Source organism: Echiichthys vipera (genome assembly GCF_963691815.1).
Source record: "Echiichthys vipera genome assembly, chromosome: 7".
NCBI lineage: Eukaryota > Metazoa > Chordata > Actinopteri > Perciformes > Trachinidae > Echiichthys > Echiichthys vipera.
Genome location: NC_139832.1, coordinates 33,376,685 through 33,395,581, shown reverse-complemented (window position 1 = coordinate 33,395,581; position 18,897 = coordinate 33,376,685). Strand labels below are relative to the sequence as shown.

Sequence of the window (18,897 nt, the reverse complement as noted above, 5' to 3'; positions counted from 1 at the left end):
ACAATCGACTTGGACACACTATTTATCTGCAGCTCTCCTGGTTACTTTGAAAGATGGTGAGCTGTTCTAAGGTATCTTTCAATGACAATAGCTGACGGCATATTTAGAGCTGTAGTTTCACTTTCACAGTTCTGTGTCAGACTGTGTCGGATTGAACTTCTATAATGAAAAATATCAAATGGGCAAATATTCAAAGTAAATGATGCTGATGGTTAAACAGGAGCAGACTGTTGTATTTCTAACACCCAGATAGATTTAAAGCCCAACCAAGATGTTAGTCTAAGAGGGGGAGGGGGTTATTCCTGCACACTAAGGAGCAAGATTAAAAGAAGAAGTTATTTTCACATTTTTAGCAACAGTATTTATGAATAGGCTTATATTTATATGAAAATAGGCTATTTATCATGGTTTATTGGGAGACACCAAGCATCTATATGTGAAATCAGACATTCAGCACCCCCAGAGCCTGAAATGAATAATCCATATGTGTATATATATATATATATATATATATATATATATATATATATACTGTATATATGCATATACTGTATATATATTTGTTCATTCAATTCTGAATGTTTAATTTTTCCTTTTTAAAAAAAAAATCTCCAAAAAAGAAACGATTACTAGCACCAAAGTAGTAGTATTGTTAAAATCTTAACAATATCCAGCTCTAGAAGGCATACTATATGAAACATTTATAATCATGTACAACCAGAAGGGAAAGGTCGTAATATTGTAAAGATGTTTCCACCCAGAGTAAGTGTACCTTGATAAGAGCGGCACAGAAGGGTTTGAGGACGCTCTTGGGCAGTGTGGCCTGTGTGCAGTGCCTGAAGGAGCGGGCCAGAAACAGAGAGGCCTGCTGCTTAATGGAGGGGTTCTTATTGTCCATCACAGCCAGGATGTCCTCCGAAAGGTTCTGAAGAGTGGTCTGGAAAAAAATATGTCATATTTAACATGACAGTATATAAACTACAAAAACATAATAATTGCAATCCATTAATCTATCCAACTTGGATAGATTAACAAGAGTGTCTTCTGAAATGCATTAGAGGCTGGTCTGGAGAGTCAGTAGAGTGCTCTATGAATAAAAGCAGCCATTAAGTCAGAAATCAATAAATAGAGGGTTCACAACAGCCCTGCAGAGTCAAACCAAGCCAAGTGAAGAATGCTTTTGGAAATAAGGCTGACTTTAGTGAACAAAATAGATAATGGAAGGAGCCCGACATCTTCACTATATATGTGGTTAGACAGACTAGGTATGGTATGAGAACTATCAAACCATACTAGCAACTAAGGCTGCAACTAATGATAATTTCCTTTACTCTAGAAAATGTCAGATAAGAGAAACAAACAACAGTCCATCCCTTGAATATATTTAGTTTACTACAGAATCACAGAAGATAAAGAAAAGCAGCTGTGCTCACAACTGAGACGACATCAGGTGGTATTGTGGCTTGAAAAGTGACTTAGTCGATCACCCAAAAAGTTGTTGATCCAAGTAATGATCAAAGTTTCAGTTCTCCTGATGAAGAAGTGAACAGCATTAACACCTATTTAGTGCAGCTCATGGTGACCTTCAGTGTGACTGTCATAACAGGGGACGGGGAGTTACTTATAGCTTGAGCTCAGAAGTGCTGGACTTTAATGCCCTGTAGTGCCTTACAGATGGCAGCAGAGAGAAGAGATGGTGATAGGGGTGTGTTATAGCCTTCAGAATGTTGCCTGCTCTGCAGAGGCTGCGTGATGTGAAGACGTGTTCCAGTGTGGGTATGGTTATTTTCTGGGCTGTGTTTACCATACTAGAATACAGTATGAACAGCCGAAAGTACCCAGTTTAGACCAAACATTTGCATCAAGACAAAACATAACAAAACTGTTTTAGAATGTTGCAGGTGAAAGTTGCACAGTGTGAACTGACCTGTTTTGTCTGGACTCAAACCAGCAGATGTTGTTGCCTGTGATTCAGCTTGTCAAATTGCCAGTAGCTGCTTTTAGAACGAAAGGCACATCATCTGTTTCAACAGCCAATTAAGTCTTAGCAAAGTCTGCTGGTCAAGTCACTTAAATGTCGGCTGGTTGGAATGGCCGTTTTGGACGGAGGTTCATGAAAGTTATTATGGAAGTACAGAGAGTCGTTGCTCCTGAAGAGCAAAGCACACTTGTCTCAACACTCCAGAATTCATTCGGCAAGGGAGTGCCTCATGACAAGAAGGGCAACGGATGGCAAGCAATAACAAACGCTGTCACCAATCGGTGCGCAATATTTGACACTTGAAGTCTGGGTTTAAGCCTTAGTTTTCTTCTTGCTTATTCTCCTTACAGCTTGTTCTCCTTGGATTGTACTTACTTGAATTACTCAATTTTAAGTCAATAAATAAGACCTGTTTTTCTTGAACAAGTTGTGTTTGCCAATATTTTCATTAACATCTAGGCATTTGATGCTTTTACAAACACATTTTTGAGGGATGCAAAACATCGTTTCAGCAAAATCCCAATTTTTGTCATTTCACACCCCAATACACCAGGCTTACAGTGAGCACAACTTACAGTGAGGAAGATGGCATCAATAGCCTCCTGCAGGGCCTGGACAACCTGAGGCTTCTTCTCCTTGAACTTCTCCAGAATAGTTGGAACCACCTAAACAAAAACACAGCACTAATTTAGCAGTTATCAATGATTTCAAAATATTCAATTGTTTCACGTGATCACTGTTAAACCTGTGTTTACATCCTGAATGTGATATTATGTTCAAGTTCAAAGCTTATCCACAACAACCACATTCATTTATTCCCAGCTACGCAAACATTCAAAACCACGGCAAAAAATAAAAAAACGTGGTGCAAAAGGCCCACTTTAGTCATTTTCTGTCAAATTAATAAGGCAATGCTAATGAGTACTTTGTGCGTTAATGATATACTCAGTGGCTTCACTAACACGAAAACAAACCCACTGCTGCTAATACAAACATTTCCCTTGACATTCTGAGATTCTGTAACTTACGTGTCCTGCATACGTTCCAAACTTCTTCCTGAGACCAGTGGCCAGTGCAGCCAGACATTTAGCTGCCAATGACACCAGCATCACATTGGCATCTTTTCCCAAAACCTGAAACATAAAACCAGTAAGTGTACAATGAAGAGTCACCAGAAGCCCTCAATCTAAGTCTTGTTAGGCCAAACTTTTTAGATTACATTATTTAGGGCGCACTCACACTGTCCTTCCGCACCGCGACCCGGGCTTTAGGGTACTTGTCCCCCCTCCCTCTCCCCCCGCGCCCCAGCCCCGTTTGTACTCACACTGCCTGGGCCTCGGCCAATGCTTCTTGCTGTCCATATGCCATCACGCCGTAACACGTCACACGCATTGATCGCGTGTGTGAGGCTTTGTTTACAAATCTTTCCGTAGACCTCTGAGTTTTTGTGCGTCTTGTCGACTGTTTTTGAATATTTACATCCGACCAAATCTGCAGTGAACACTCCACCTCCGCATCACACCAACGTGAACCTTTCACCGCCATTGTTGTTGTTGTTGTTAAATGTCCGCGCAAGGTCCATCCTTCTATTTTCTATGTCCGAACAGGCGCACATACTGCTACCGCCGTAGGGCTCGTGCTCGTACACGTGCGCACGCTCGTGCTCGTACATGTGCAAACGGCTCTGCTAAATCCCACCTCTTTCAAGCGGGCTGTGGACGGCCCGCTGGCCGCAGTTATGCGCGGAGCGGGTGCACTCACACTGCTTAAAGGTACTAGGCTTTAGCTGAAAAAACGGTTTTGGCCCTGGGACAGAACGACAGTGTGAGTGCGCCCTTATTGCACACGAGAAAATGCATAATAGATCATAAAAGAAAATAAAACAAATAACTGAAATATACAGGAGGAGCCAGAAATACGCATAGGGGCTTGTCAGGTGGCCCTCCTAATGTAAGACATTCATTTAAAATACAAACAAAGTAGTACAAATACAGTATGTGACATAGCTAAAGAAATTACATCATTAAACTTTATTTAGGATAAGACACTTTAATGATTGGGCTTATTTCTTTCTAGTAATTTCTCTACAATTAATTCCAGAACATGAAACTGTGAGAAGTACTGAAGTCTTTACCTTCTTCAGAGCTCTGACAAGGTCTCCGTAGTCTCCATTTTCTAGTTTCGGGTTCTTCGTCAGAGACTCTACAGCCTCCAGAGCTTCTTTTCTCTCCTGCCATTTTTTAGCCTCCTGCAGAAACAGAGCAACGACACATATTGCAACATCTTGTGTTCCACAGAAAAGCTGAAATTACAGCGTCACGACCATGAGGGAATGTCTCCACAGACACACAGATTGGAATATTCTGCAAAGTGCTTTTATCAGTGGGTCATATCATCAATCACCATTGTTTTAACTCACTCTGTGATAAAGAGAAACTGAACACATAATTAAATATTTCTGGACTATAACATTAAGAGGCTTGGCCAGTTAACATACACAGGCTGCATCATTTAAAGGGTTTTTTGAGTAGTATACATAGTTAGATAAACTTACTATTTTGTCATAGAAGTCTTTGGGTATCTTGGACAGAATATCTACGGCCTCCAGCAGTTCATAAGGATCCACTGCTGCCACTGTTTCTGCCTCATCCTCTCCTGAAAGACAAACAGAAAAGAGGTGGCACCAGATCATGACTCCACAACTGCTCAACATCAAAGGAAAGAAACAAAGTAAAAGTGTGTATGTACAAATCTGTTAGCAGTTTGCTACCAAGTTAAATCTACCATTAGGCTTGCTGTGGTAGGCTGTTACATGGTGTTTGGGCATACACCAATAACATTACTTACCCTCTGCTCCCGCTGTCATTTTGCTTTTGTTTTTTAAAAGAAATAAAACCCATTAAGTATATATTTTTTTGTATTGGCGCCCACATGCTCCATACAGCAGCAGCAGAAATGGCAGGAATCTGATTTCACTCAAAACATGATGAGATCAACAAGACGATATGCAGAATCAGACCAGTTATGTCACATATAATATATTAATTAATAGGTTTATAATAGATTATCAGCGCATTTGTGTCAATCGCAGAGAAAACAAACCAGAAACAAGATCGCAAGCTGACCATTGAGCTCTGCGTGGCTATGGTCTGAGTAGCGCAATTGCGTAGGCACACTTTCTGGCACGAAAAAACACATGTATGAGCAAATGTACGAGCATAGAGTATTGACGGCGGTCCCAATTTCTATTTATATATTACTGTTGCCTGCGACGGACATTTACAAAGATGCCGCCGAATGGATTGCGGTAGTCTGATGTGGAGGTGGAGTGTTTACTGCAGATTTGGTTAGATGAAAATATTCAAAGACAGTCAGTCCGACAAAGCAGAACTCTGAGTGGTGATGACTTATAAGCAAGAAGTAATCGAGACGAGGCCCAGATCGTTTGAATAGTGTGAGTGCAGGCCGGGCGGGAGGGGGGACAATCACGCTAGAGCACGGCTCAGATCAACTGGGCCAAGTGTGAGTAGACCCTTATATACAGTCTATGGTTAATATGGGTGCTGAAGCAAAGGGAAGGGAAGCGGGCAGTGCTTTGCAGCACTTCTGCATTTGTAGTGTACTCTATAATAACACCAGTGTTGTCACAAGTTAATGAACTGGTGAGACAATTTCCTCACTATGGCATCCATACTTACCATCAGACTGTTCTCCTCCTTGGGTTTGTTGCTGTTCAAACTTTGCCTTCAGGTCCTGCTGTGAGCGCAAGAACCTGGTCTGCTTGGGAGGAGATGAAGGCAGCTTCACCCACTCCTCCTCCAGCTCCTTCAGCTGTAGGGACAGAGAAGCAACAAGCATTGTTGAGTTGACCTTGATTCTGGAAGCTGAACATTAAAAGAAGGGCATGTATGCGCAGTGATGAGTGTGTCCCACCTGTACAGAGGTAATATTTTGCAGTGGTGGTCTTAGAGCATCTCTGATCCATTTGTAGATCTCGACAGCAAGCAGCTTGACTTCATCTCTCACCGCCTTCTCTCTGGACTCAAACTGCTTGGATAAAATCTTCACTACTGGCTTCAATGTCACTATCTTCGATCCAAACTCACTAGGGGACGAGGACAGAGCAAGAGGTGGTTAGTGTCATTGGCAGGAGATAGAAGTCTGCTATACTAAATTACCAGCACAACTCTGTTGACCAGCAATATTAAACAGTATTTAACAGCTCTCATCAGTGAGGAGGTCATCACTTCTTTTTTACAAGGTCACTGCATTGCTCTATCCAAGGAGGCATAAACAATACCAGGAAAACTGTTACCACAACATTATATTAGACATCACGTCATATTGTTTTCAATTATTTCAATTCGGTGTGTCTCTTGCTGCCTCACTCGCTGCACGGAGAAATAAAGTCAATGAATCAGTTAAACATTGTTGATTTCATCCCATAGAGCCTACATGCCTTTGTGTGTGCTTAACGATTCTGAAGACTTTTAGAAAGAGGCAAGGAGAATTATCAAAGATGCCGGTGCTCTGAGGGTATGACACATGCGCAGAAAAAATCTGGTATGCACTATCATATTATTAGTTTTTTTGAGTGATATATATACATATATATATATTTATAATTTTTTTTCATGTTTTATATTTCTATTTTCCCAAATATATATAGTATATTCTATGTGTATATTGTTATAATTGATATCATGTTTGTATAGCTGGAGTTTGCAACAAAAATAATTTCCCCCTGGGATTATTAAAGTATTTCTGATTCCCACTCCCTGCTGCTTGTGCCCTCGCGTGCTTGTTAGTTTAAGACTCTTCAGTAACAACTGTCTAGCTTCTACCAGAGGTATGTCCGGGGTTTAAACTGAGCCACGTGAATGACTCATCAAGATGACTTAACAAAACAGAGAGAATCAGCCATGGGCCTACATGTTTGAGCTTCAGACAGGAGGAGGTGGGGCAGTGGAGCCTCTTCGATCACCGACTCAAGTTATGGCAGGTGCAACTCCTAGAGCTCCACAGGCGGACGGTAGTACACGGGGCAAAGGCTGCCTGTCCATGGAGCCAACGTTATAGTTTGTGCTTTGTGAACCAGGTGTCAGTCGGACCCAGACTCAGATGAGGAGTCGGTTGTCATTAAAATCAGTAACTAGCACCTTGAAGGTACATTTAGACTGTCAGTGTCAGCGCATTACTCGCTATGCAATTTTCGTATCCTACGCGCAAGTAGAAAATATTTTCAGGCGATTTGCAGGATGCTGTGGCGCATCAACAATCAGCATAGAGATTGCGATATAAGCATCATTGTAAAGGCGATCACCAAAGCCTTTATTGTTGCAGCCCTTAACTACGTTAAGGAAATCAGAATGTTACTATGGATATAATAAAATAATGATACTACCAAAACCTGTGGATGGCAGCAATGTAGCTTTAGGAATCTAGTCCACCAGAAATCCAGAAGAAGAAAGCTGTTATTGCAGAGTGAACCCTTTCTCTGGTCTGATCTACAAGGAGACCTGCGGTGTGCTGAAGGTGTTTCTCATCTCATCTCATCTCATCTCATCTTCATCCGCTTATCAGGGGTCGGGTCGCGGGGGAAGCAGCTTTAGCAGGGGACCCCAAACTTCTGTTTCCCGGGCCATATTAACCAGCTCTAACTGGGGGATCCCGAGGCATTCCCAGGCCAGTGTGGAGATATAATCTCTCCACCTAGTCCTGGGTCTTCCCCGTGGCCTCCTCCCAGCTGGACGTGCCTGGAACACCTCCCTAGGGAGGCGCCCAGGGGGCATCCTTACTAGTGCCAGAACCACCTCAACTGGCTCCTTTCATCGCAAAAGGAGCAGCGGCTCTACTCTGAGTTCCTCACGGATGGCTGAACTTCTCCCCCTATCTCTAAGGGAGACTCCAGCCACCCTCCTGAGAAAACCCATTTCGGCCGCTTGTACCCACGACCTCGTTCTTTCGGTCATGACCATAGGCGAGGGAAGGAACGAAGATTGACCGGTAGATCGAGAGCTTTGCCTTCCGGCTCAGCTCTCTTTTCGGTGCGTTAGAGCGACTGCAACACCGTCCCGCTGATCCGATTCTCCGGCCAAACTCACGCTCCACCCTCCCCTTACTCGTGAACATGATCCCGAGGTACTTGAACTCCTTCACTTGAGGTAAGGACTCATACCCTACCCGGAGTAAGCAATCCACCGGTTTCCTGCTCAGAGCCATGGACTCATGTTTAGAGGTGCTGATCCTCATCCCAGCCGTTTCACACTCGGCTGTGTGACAGAGAATGCCATCAGGACCACATCGTCTGCAAAAAGCAGAGATGAGATTCTCAGCCCACCGAACTGCAACCCCTCCGCACTACGACTATGCCTCGATATCCTGTCCATAAAAATCACGAACAGGATTGGTGACAAAGCGCACCCCTGGCGGAGGCCAACCCCTACCGGGAACGAATCTGCCTTACTGCAGAGGATCCGGACACAGCTCTCGCTTTGGGTGCACAGAGATTGGATGGCCCACAGAAGTGACCCCCTCACCCCATACTCCTGCAGCACCTCCCACAGTATCTCCCGAGGGACCCGGTCATATGCCTTCTCCAAATCCACGAAACACATGTAGACTGGATGGGCATACTCCCAGCCCCCCTCTCCAGGATCCTTGCGAGAGTGAAGAACTGGTCTGTTCTCCACGTCCAGGACGGATCCACATTGTTCCTCTTCAATCTGAGGTTCGACTATAGGACGAACCCTCCTTTCCAGCACCTTGGAGTAGACTTTACCAGGAAGGCTGAGTAGTGTGATACCCCTGTAATTGGCACACACCCTCTGGTCCCCTTTTTTAAACAGAGGAGCCACCACCCCAGTCTGCCACTCTCTTGGCACGGTCCCAGACTTCCACGCAATGTTGAGGAGACGTGTCAACCAAGCCCGTCCAAACCTAAAGCTTTCAGCATTTCTGAACGAATCTCATCAATCCCTGGGGCTTTGCCACTGTGGAGTTCCTCAGTGACTTCCGCCAGAGATATTAACAAGGATTCCCCATCAGCCTCCAGCTCTGCCTCTACAAACGAGGGCGTGTTATTCTGATTAAGGAGTTCCTCAAAGTGCTCCTTCCACCGCCCAGCTACCTCATCAGCTGAGGTAACCAGCGTCCCGTCCTTACTGTTAACAGCTTGGACGGTTCCCCGTTTCCCCCTCCTAAGTATGATTGGTTTTCCAGATGCACCTTGGTGCCGCCCGAAAGTCCTTCTCCATGACTTCTCCGAACTCCTCCCACACCCGCTGTTTTGCCTCTGACACAGCAGAGGCTGCAGCCCTTCTGACCTGTCGGTACCTTGCAACTGCCTCCGGAGTCTTCTGGGATAACATATCGCGGAAGGCCTCCTTCTTCAGTCGGACAGCTTCCCTGACCACCGGTGTCCACCACGATGTTCGAGGGTTACCGCCCCTTGAGGCACCTAAGACCTTGAGGCCACAGCTCACCGCTTCAGCAATGGAAGATTTGAACATTGCCCACTCTGGCTTACCTGGTCTCTCCAGAATCTTCCCCCATCCTCTGACCCAACTCATCACCAGATGGTGATGAGTTGACAGCTCTGTCCCTCTCTTCACTCGAGTGTCCAAAACATACTCAGATCAGATGATACGATCACAAAATCGATCATCGACCTTTGGCCTAGGGTGCTCTGGTACCACGTACACTTATGAGCATCCTTATGTTCGAACATGGTGTTAGTTATACACAATCCGTGACTAGCACAGAAGACTAATAACTGACAACCGCTTGAATTTAGATCAGGGAGGCCGTTCCTCCCAATCACGCCTCTCCAGGTGTCTCCATAATTGCCCATGTGGGCGTTGAAGTCTCCCAACTATGGAGTCCCCTGCTGGAGCCCTATGCAGGACTCCATTCAGGGTCTCCAAGAAGGCCGAATACTCTGAACTGCTGTCGGTGCATATGCACAAACAGTCTGAGTTTTCCCCCCTACCACCCGCAGGCGTAAGGAGCGTCCCTCTCGTCCACCGGGGTGAACTCCAACACCGCGGTGCTCAGCCGGGGTTTGTGAGTATCCCCACACCCGCCCGGCGCCTCACAACCTGGGCAGCTACAGAGAAGAATAGGGTCCAACCCCTATCCAGGAGTACGGTTCCAGAACCCAGACTGTGTGTGGAGGTAAGCCCCACCAGATCTAACTGGTAGCACTCCACCTCCCGCACAAGCTCCAGCTCCTTCCCCGACAGAGAGGTGACATTCCACATCCCCAGAGGCAGCTTCTGCTGCCCGTGCCCCAGCAGCGCACCCGACCCAAGTGGTTCCTCCTGCGAGTGGTGGGCCCACAGGATGGAGAGGAGGGAGGTCCCACGTCACTTTTTCGGGCTGTGCCCGGCCGTGCTCCGTGGCAAACCCAGCCACCAGGCGCTCGCCAGCGAGCCCTCCGTCTGGGTGAAGGTGTTCCTTTACGGCTTAAATCACTGATGGCCTGATCTCACTACAACGGCTCTTTTAAGAGCCACACACTTCATATGAGAGCTCATTTCGGTTCTTTTAGAAGCATTCAGATTCCTGGTTAGCACAAGCATATCTTCCCATTTTAGCACAACAGTAAATGGAGGTGCTTTAGGGGTATGACACATGCGCAGTAAAAATCATAAAACCATCACTTTAATTCTAGCATCATGGCCTGGGACCCTCCAACAGCGCAACTCCAGTTCCACTGAATGTGTCACCCCCAAAGCGCAGCCATCTTTGTTTGGTGTCCTAGCCTCCTTCCATAGCCTTGAAATGATGTTAACTAGCCGCCTCTGACTTTCACTGGTCTCATTTGGCTTTCCGACACTGCAAATATGATCAAGCGGCACATTACTCATGTCTATCGCGCCCGGTCTGAACGTACCATCAGAATGGTAAGTGTAGTTAGCATCTTTTATAAGTTTCTGTTGTCTGTTCGCTTGTAACTGTCAGTGGCTGACACACGGGTTGACACTAAAGTTTCAAAAGCACTTGCCGATAGGGATCACAACTCTGCAACAAATATGATTATGATGATACTTCGGGTAATCCAAACAATGTGTGAATGAAACATGACATATAAGGTGAATTCTCATTCAATCTGAGAATGATTAGTGTGTACTATCTACCAAGGTTAACGTAGGCACTTGTACAGCTCAGAAGTAGTGAAGACTACGCACTACTAGGAGTGCTGAAACAAATGTCCCTGATAAAACCACCACCATCTTCTACTGCCTGTAGCATGATTTATAGCCAGCCCTTTATAATAACAAATCCATGTATCCTTCAGCTGGGGGTCTAATCGGGACTGGAGTCCCGTCAATAGAGCCATACACCTGTGGCACAAGGAGCGCTCTGGAGTTGTGTAGCAAGATCTCCTGTGCCTTGTCCACTTAAGGTAGCCTATAGGTATATGTACCATCACAACAAAGGGTATCCGTGAAGCGTCTCTGAACCACAGTCCAGAAAAGTTTGGAGCGCTGTCGTTCCCAAAACACAGGCCGCCGCTGTAGGGCATTGATTCACAATCAGATTATGAGAGTATTCTCAAACTTATTGATCAATATTGGCTATCTCAAATAATTACCAAAGATAACAAAAATGACTAGTTAAACTAGAGTACCTCAGGACACCACCCTCAAAGAGGGAAGTGACAACTAATATAGACTCATGAAACATACTAAACTAATTTAGGATTATGTACCAATTAGTGTAATAGTCTTTGTTGAGTTATTTGAGTTATTTTCTTAGAAGAGATTGGCACATTCATCTTCATGCAATAATAAACAGACATATTGTAAACACAAACATTTATTAACAAATTAATAGATGAAAAAACACAAATCTAAAACGACAAGTGTGTCTGTGACATGAGAAGGGGGTTACACAAACTTCTGGTCACACGAGAGCACCTATGCTGTTAGGATCTCTCTTATTGCTTTAAAAGTCCATTAAAAACATCAGACATATAACATAGTTAAAGTCCTTTGCTTAGCCATTCATGTAAAATGTCATAACTATAATTAATGCCCAGTTGCAGTTTAGTTACTAGTCCATAGGATGGGGAAAGGGAAGTTGCGTTGCTTTTGCTAGGGTCTTGTCCTTATGACCCAGTTTGAAGAAAGTTGTTCGTTATCCTGGTTGTGTTGCTTTTAACAATAGATGAATCAGACCGCTCTTTGTTCTGCTCAGGTGGTCGTTCAGTCCTACTCCCGGCAGGCAAGGCCTCGGGACAGCTGGCAGCTGGTCCCAGGTGGTGGGAGCAGAGGAATTGAAAAGTAAGAGGACCCAAGAGGAAGATCAGGAGACGAGGATCCAGGAGAAAGCAAGAGGCAAAAATAAGTTTTTTTTATAGAAATGGTGATGTCATCAGTAAGGGTCAGGCTTTTGACCAATGGTAGCTGACAGTTTGGGTCCCTTGGAAAGTTCACACCTGGATGTGAACTGTGTGGGGAAGGGGGTGGCCCAGCTGTCAACCATTTTCACTTTGACCACATGGTCCCCTGTGGATCAAACAAAGACAAAGCCTTTGGGCCTTGTTTTGGTCAAACTGAAAGTTCACATTAATCCAGAAATTAATCATCTGAATGCCAATGCACCTAAACCGACATAGTAATTTACGCGCATCTGCAACATCATAGTGATAATTTGATGCCGACGTCTGATTATAGCTTAATATGTTGCTATAAGCTGCAATATTACATTTATAGGTAAACTGAGAAATCCATTTGGGCTAAGAAACTTTAATCCGCAAATGTTTGTTTAAATGATTCAGTGCAAAATTGAATGGAAACACCTTAAAATGTCACCTTGAAATCTATTAGATACACCAATTTGAACGCAAAACAGCATGTGACTTCATTACATACAGGTTTTTATTCGCTTTAAAGCCATTGGATGGAAACGCACTTTCACCAGCTTTATTCGATTTCAGCAAACTTATAATAATTCAATTGACAATTGGATGGAAACATAGTTAGTAGAGGTGAGACCAGATCTTGTCCCACAAGAACAAGATTTTGCAATATTAAAACTTAAAACTATTAAAACTACATGAGTGCAGAGCAATCAGTTGTTTGGCAGCATTTTGGATTCCCAATGGCAAAGACAAGACATGAACAGTCTGTAAACGCTGTAAGAAGATAGTGCTGTCGGCACCATAACGCCTTAGTGCCCCCTGTGCAGACAGTGATAGGTGGGGGGGCCTACTTTACAGTGGTGCCGTACACCGCGGCTAACACGAGCACTATGCAAAGACAACTGCAGCACCACCACAGCTCTCTGCTAAGATCAACTGCACCTGTAAAAAATAGTGAATCAAATCTAGTCCTTGTAAACCCAATATCATGCATGGTCTCATCAGACCCCTAATAGTCATTTTAGATGACAGAAACAGAAAAAAAATACATTTTTGAGTGGAAGGGGACTTTAAATGTTGATTAGCAGAGAGGAGAATTGAGAACCAGTTCCAGCTGAGAACCTGTAACAGATTGGAATTGGAACTGGACTTGTATGCCTCTGAGCTTTTAAATTATATTTATCGATGATTTATCTGTACCCCGGACATTGAACTGTTGACTGTGGGGATGAGGCCTTATTATTTGCCCCGGGAATTCACGTCTGCCATCATTATCGGTGTGTACGTTTCTCCTTCAGCTGATGCAGCGCTGGCCTGTGACGTCATCTACTCCTCTGTTGCCAAGATACAGACGCTGCATCCTGCATTTGTTGTAATCACTGGGGATTTTAATCACGTCTCACTGGATAAAATCCTGCCAACATTTCACCAGTATGTTGACTGCCTCACCAGAGACTGCAACACACTGGATGTGTTGTATGCAAATGGTAAGGATGCATACAGTCCCACAGCCCTCCCCCCTCTCGGAAGATCTGACCACAACCTGGTTCTGCTGACCTCTAAGTATATTCCCCTTGTTCAGCGGCAGCCTGTCCACACTAGGAGCGTGAAGAGGTGGAATCAGGAGGCCGCTGACGTACTACAGGACTGCTTTGACTCGACAGACTGGAATGCACTTGTTGAGCCACATGGAGAGGATCTGGACAGCATGATCGACTGCATCACAGAATACATCAGGTTCTGTGAATGCACCACCATGCCAGCCCGGACTGTGAGCTGCTTCTCTAATAATAAGCCGTGGATCACCAATGACCTGAAAGCCCTTCTTAACAAGAAGAAGAGGGCGTTCAGGTCTGGAGACAGGGAAGAACTGAGGAGAGTGCAGCATGAACTCAGGGATATGCTGAGGACCTGTAAAGACATCTACAGGAGGAAGCTAGAGGCCAAACTCCAGCAGAACAATGTGAGGGATGTGTAGACTGGTATGAAGCAGATCACTGGGTGTAAGGTGAGCGGCAGACAGTCACCAGGCAGCCTGGAGAGGGCAAACGAGCTGAACATAGGTTCAGCTCACAGCCTTCTGTCGTCTCCATGACACCTCCAGACCCCCACACACCCTCACTGCCCCAAATACTTCCTCCCCTCCCCCCTCAATCCCCTGCTGTGAGCTCTCTTGTGCAGCACCTCTCCTCCTCCTCTGACCACTCCTCCTCCACCTTCACCTCCTCGTCCTCCACTGAAGACACCAGCAGCCTCCCCCGCATGACTGACTGCAGGCCAGGTTAGGAGACAGCTGGAGAGACTCCACCAGCATAAGGCTGAAGGCCCTGATGGTATCAGCCCCAGTATCCTGAAGACATGTGCCAGCCAGCTGTCTCCTGCCCTACAACACCTCTACAATCTGAGCCTTGGTCAGGAGAGAATACCAGTGCTCTGGAAGACTTCCTGCCTAATTCCTGTTCCAAAGAAGTCGTCACCATCAGACCTCAATGACTATCGACGAGTGGCCCTCACATCTTACGTCATGAAGGTGCTGAGAGACTAGTTTTGGTCAACCTGAGGCCGCAGGTGAGAGCCCTGCTAGACCCTCTGCAATTTGCTTACCAGCCCCACTTGGGAGTTGATGACGCTGTCATCTACCTGCTGCAACGAGCCCATTTTCACCTGGATGATGGAGGAGGTACTGTGAGAATCACATTCTTTGATTTCTCTAGTGCTTTTAACACCATTCAGCCACTGCTACTGGGGGAGAAGCTGCGGGTGCTGGGAGTGGATGACACAATGATCTCCTGGATTACTGACTACCTGACAGGCAGGCCACAGTTTGTCCGTATGGGCAGTGTTCTGTCTGATGTGGTGGTTAGTGATACAGGAGCTCCACCGGGGACTGTACTGTCTCCTTTCCTGTTCACCTTATACACCACTGACTTTCAGTACAAGACTGAGTCGTGTCACCTGCAAAAGTTTTCTGACGACTCGGCTGTTGTTGGGTGTTAAGTGAGGGACAGGAGGAGGAGTACAGGGCCCTGGTAGACAACTTTGTGAAGTGGACTGGACAGAATCACCTGCGGCTGAACATCAGCAAGACCAGAGAGATGGTGATAGATTTCAGGAAGAAGAGGAAGACGACTTTCCAACCTCTTTCTGAGAAAGGATGTGGAGGCAGTGGAGGATTACAAGTTACCATCAACCACAGACTGGATTGGAGAGCTAACACTGAAGCTGTTTACAAGAAGGGGATGAGCAGACTTTACTGCCTGAGGAAGCTGAGATCCTTCAACGTGTGCAGCAAGATGTTGGAGATCTTTTATCAGTCTGTGGTGGCCAGTGTACTTTTCTTTGCTGTGGTTTGTTGGGGGAGCAGCATTGGAGCCAGCGACACCAACAGACTCAACAAACTGATCAGGAAGGCTGGCTCTGTGATTGGCTGCAAACAGGACACTCTGGAGGCTGTGGTGGAGAGGAGGACCCCGGAAAACCGTTATCCATCATGTATAATCCTCTCCAGCCTCTCCAACTCACACTGGTCAGACAGCGGAGCACCTTCCCCAAAAGGCTGCTTCAGCTTCGATGTCGTAGCAACAGATTCAGGAAATCTTTCCTGCCACAACCCATCACTTTTTATAATAACTCTCTCACCTCTGCCTGACAGAGAACTCTGCTCCCTCTACTGTTTTTTTTGTTTTGTATATTTTATTGTAATAGTATATTTTGCATATTTTGTTGTATATATTATTATTGTTTATAGCACACTTTGCCCTGTATATATACACACTATGTATATATTTGATTCTATTTATGTTATGTACAAAGTTTTTGTTTGCTGACCCACTACTGCTGTTACAAAATAATTTCCCAGTCTGGGATCATTAAAGTAATTCTATTCTATTATATTTCTAACAGTTGCGCATTGCAAAACTATTCGGTCAATCTCATGTGTCTACACTGATGGAAACTTGCAACAAGACGTTGTCACGGCAGATAAGAAGAAATGGTCAAAGGCATGTTGCTATTACACCGAGCAGGTAGGTTTAGCAGATGTTTTTCCTTTGAAAAATAGGAATAAAAAAAAGAAAGCTGTACAAATATTCTCTCATTTCAGTGCACTAGTTGTTCTCTTTCAGCAATGGCATGCTAGTTACCTTAGCCCTGTTAGCCAAGCTGAATAAGCCGTTTTGCAAATAGCACCATCTTGGCAATGGCCGAATGCTTTGTGGGAACATGGTGATGCTTTGTGGGAATGAATGGGAACACATCTCCGCATCCCATCTTCTACTGTGTCTGACAGCCATGTGATGGCCAAAGACAATCAATTCAAAACTTAACTTAATCTATTAAGACAGTATTTATTAGACCCTGTGTAATAAATACCTGTCATTGCCTCAAATACACCCCGACGACGTTAGTTTTAAGTTGGAAATTCAACAGATATTCACTCTGGTCCCAGCTGCAACTTAGTGAGGTTCGCCCAGTGTTAGCAGCAGGAGGACGATTTGGTCAGCTCAGAGCTTTGAGATGAATCACTGGAAACTCATTTGTAAGAAGCTGGGACCTGAGTGAATATCGAATATCCAACTTAAAACTAACTTTGGTCTCAAACACTCCTAAAGATGATTTAGTTTTCCTTTGCTATGCAGCATGTTCCAATCTAACAAATTAACTGATGAAGAGGAACAAGAAGATACAATGTAGGTGCAAGACATGAAATTAACAATGTTCATAAAAGTGCAGGACACACCAGCAGACAGCCCAACGAGCTATCCATATTTGTTACAGAGTAACAGACCGGGACTTTACACACCAGGGCCACTGCCATTTATTTGCATGTCAATATAGTATTTCATACTGTTATTTTTCTCGTGAGTACTTTCACACAGAACATGATTATAAGCCTTGCAACTCTAATCCGGCATTCAGCACCTCCATATAACCCTAATGATCCTTTGTTTCACGACCACATCATTATAGGTTTGTTCTGCAACTGTATTATTTTGTGTAATCTCAATCAGTCTACAAGTGGGGTGCATGGGCAGACAGTAAATTTAACATATTTGGTCTGAGAGGGTGCAATGTTCTGTAGGTAGGAGTAAGACTCTTGAACTGGATCATGTATGCAACAGAGAGCCAGTGAAGAGAATTGAGTATTGGGGTAATGTGTGACCGCCTATTTGACCTAGTGAGTAGCCTTTCTGGATTGACTGAAGACGTTCTAGTGTGGACATGCTAAGTGAATGGGAATGGACAGCAGAGGAATGAGGCCAAACAATGACATTCAAAAAGAGAGCTAAAAATACTGTTACGGTTGTCTGATGGGAAAGAAAACCCCTTGTGATCCCACATCCAGGGAATTCATAAATAAAATGAAGATAGCTATGTATTCTGCATAGCATAACCCTCAAAACAAGTACTTTACTTTCAGCTAGTCCCCAATATGCTTCCATTAAGGGTTTCTTATGTGGTCATTGCAACCCTGGAAAGATGCACTGACCTGAGAGCCTTCCTGAGTGTCTCGATGCAGGCCACCACTATCTTGGGGTTCTTGTTGTCCAGTCCTTTGAGCAGCTCGTCTTGAACCACCTCAGCCTTCTCTATCTCAATGTACATCAGACAGATGTCCATGCCAAACTCCTTAGCCCGGGCCTTGGGCTGGTTGAACACTTTGGTCACCACGCCTGACACCACCTCACCTGTCGTCCTGCAGCAAAGGACATGAACTCAAACATACACTGGACACACTTATGGACACATTTATGGATTCTTAAAAAAGGTCGTGTATATGGATATGTCTGGTTTAATGTGATCAAAGTTATTTTTACATGAATATTTTATATCTGTACAACTAATCATGTGTACTTCTGGAGCAGTATTAGTGGTTAAAAAAGACATTTTGATGTGTTCAACTCGCCGCCCCGAGCTAATCTGTCTTAGCCGCGACAGGCTGTTAGCGCCTCCCCGGAAAATCTACATTCATATTTTATGCACAAAAAAAATTGTCTCGATGGCTTATTGGATGACCAGCTTTCCCCAAAAAGACCCTGGGATGATTTTATATCAGATTCAATTCTTGTTGCAGCTATTACTTACCTGCCAGCTACATGGGCATTCTCAATGAAGGCCAGGGCAGCCTCCAGGCCTTTAAGCTGAGCCACAGCATTAGAGTCAGTGACAAACTTCTTTACTAGTCCCAGGTATTTTCCCCACTCTGGACTCTTCTCATCTTCAATCCTCTGGAACAACTTCAGAGCTTCTTCATAACCATTCAGACGGGCTTTCCACACCTAAAGAAGATCAAGAGTGATAGAGAAAACGATGAAGGGCAGAACGAGAAAGGGGCTTACAGGGTTAAAGAAACAGCAACCAGGATTTGTCAATGCAAAACTAGTCCATGAATAGGTTTCTTTTGTAAAAAGGAGTAAGAAAAACATGTGGACAACCACAGCTACTTTCCACTTCCTGATGGGAAGATGGAGGCCTGTACAATATCGTGGGGAGGCAACCTACATTCATAAATGTGTTAAATAAACTACAGTGTGTGTGCATCTGTGTG

At 44.7% G+C, this 18,897-nt stretch overlaps 1 protein-coding gene across 1 annotated transcript in view; it reads right to left on the bottom strand.

The window, feature by feature from the left end:
* The window catches only part of ckap5 (cytoskeleton associated protein 5), a 79,519-nt gene that overhangs the window by 53,422 nt on the left and 7,200 nt on the right, over positions 1–18,897 (bottom strand). The window contains 9 exon segments of the mRNA XM_083916810.1: positions 773–937; positions 2,557–2,646; positions 3,010–3,114; positions 4,116–4,229; positions 4,536–4,636; positions 5,680–5,812; positions 5,915–6,086; positions 17,839–18,045; positions 18,435–18,628. Coding sequence (XP_083772936.1) covers positions 773–937; positions 2,557–2,646; positions 3,010–3,114; positions 4,116–4,229; positions 4,536–4,636; positions 5,680–5,812; positions 5,915–6,086; positions 17,839–18,045; positions 18,435–18,628 — 1,281 coding nt within the window.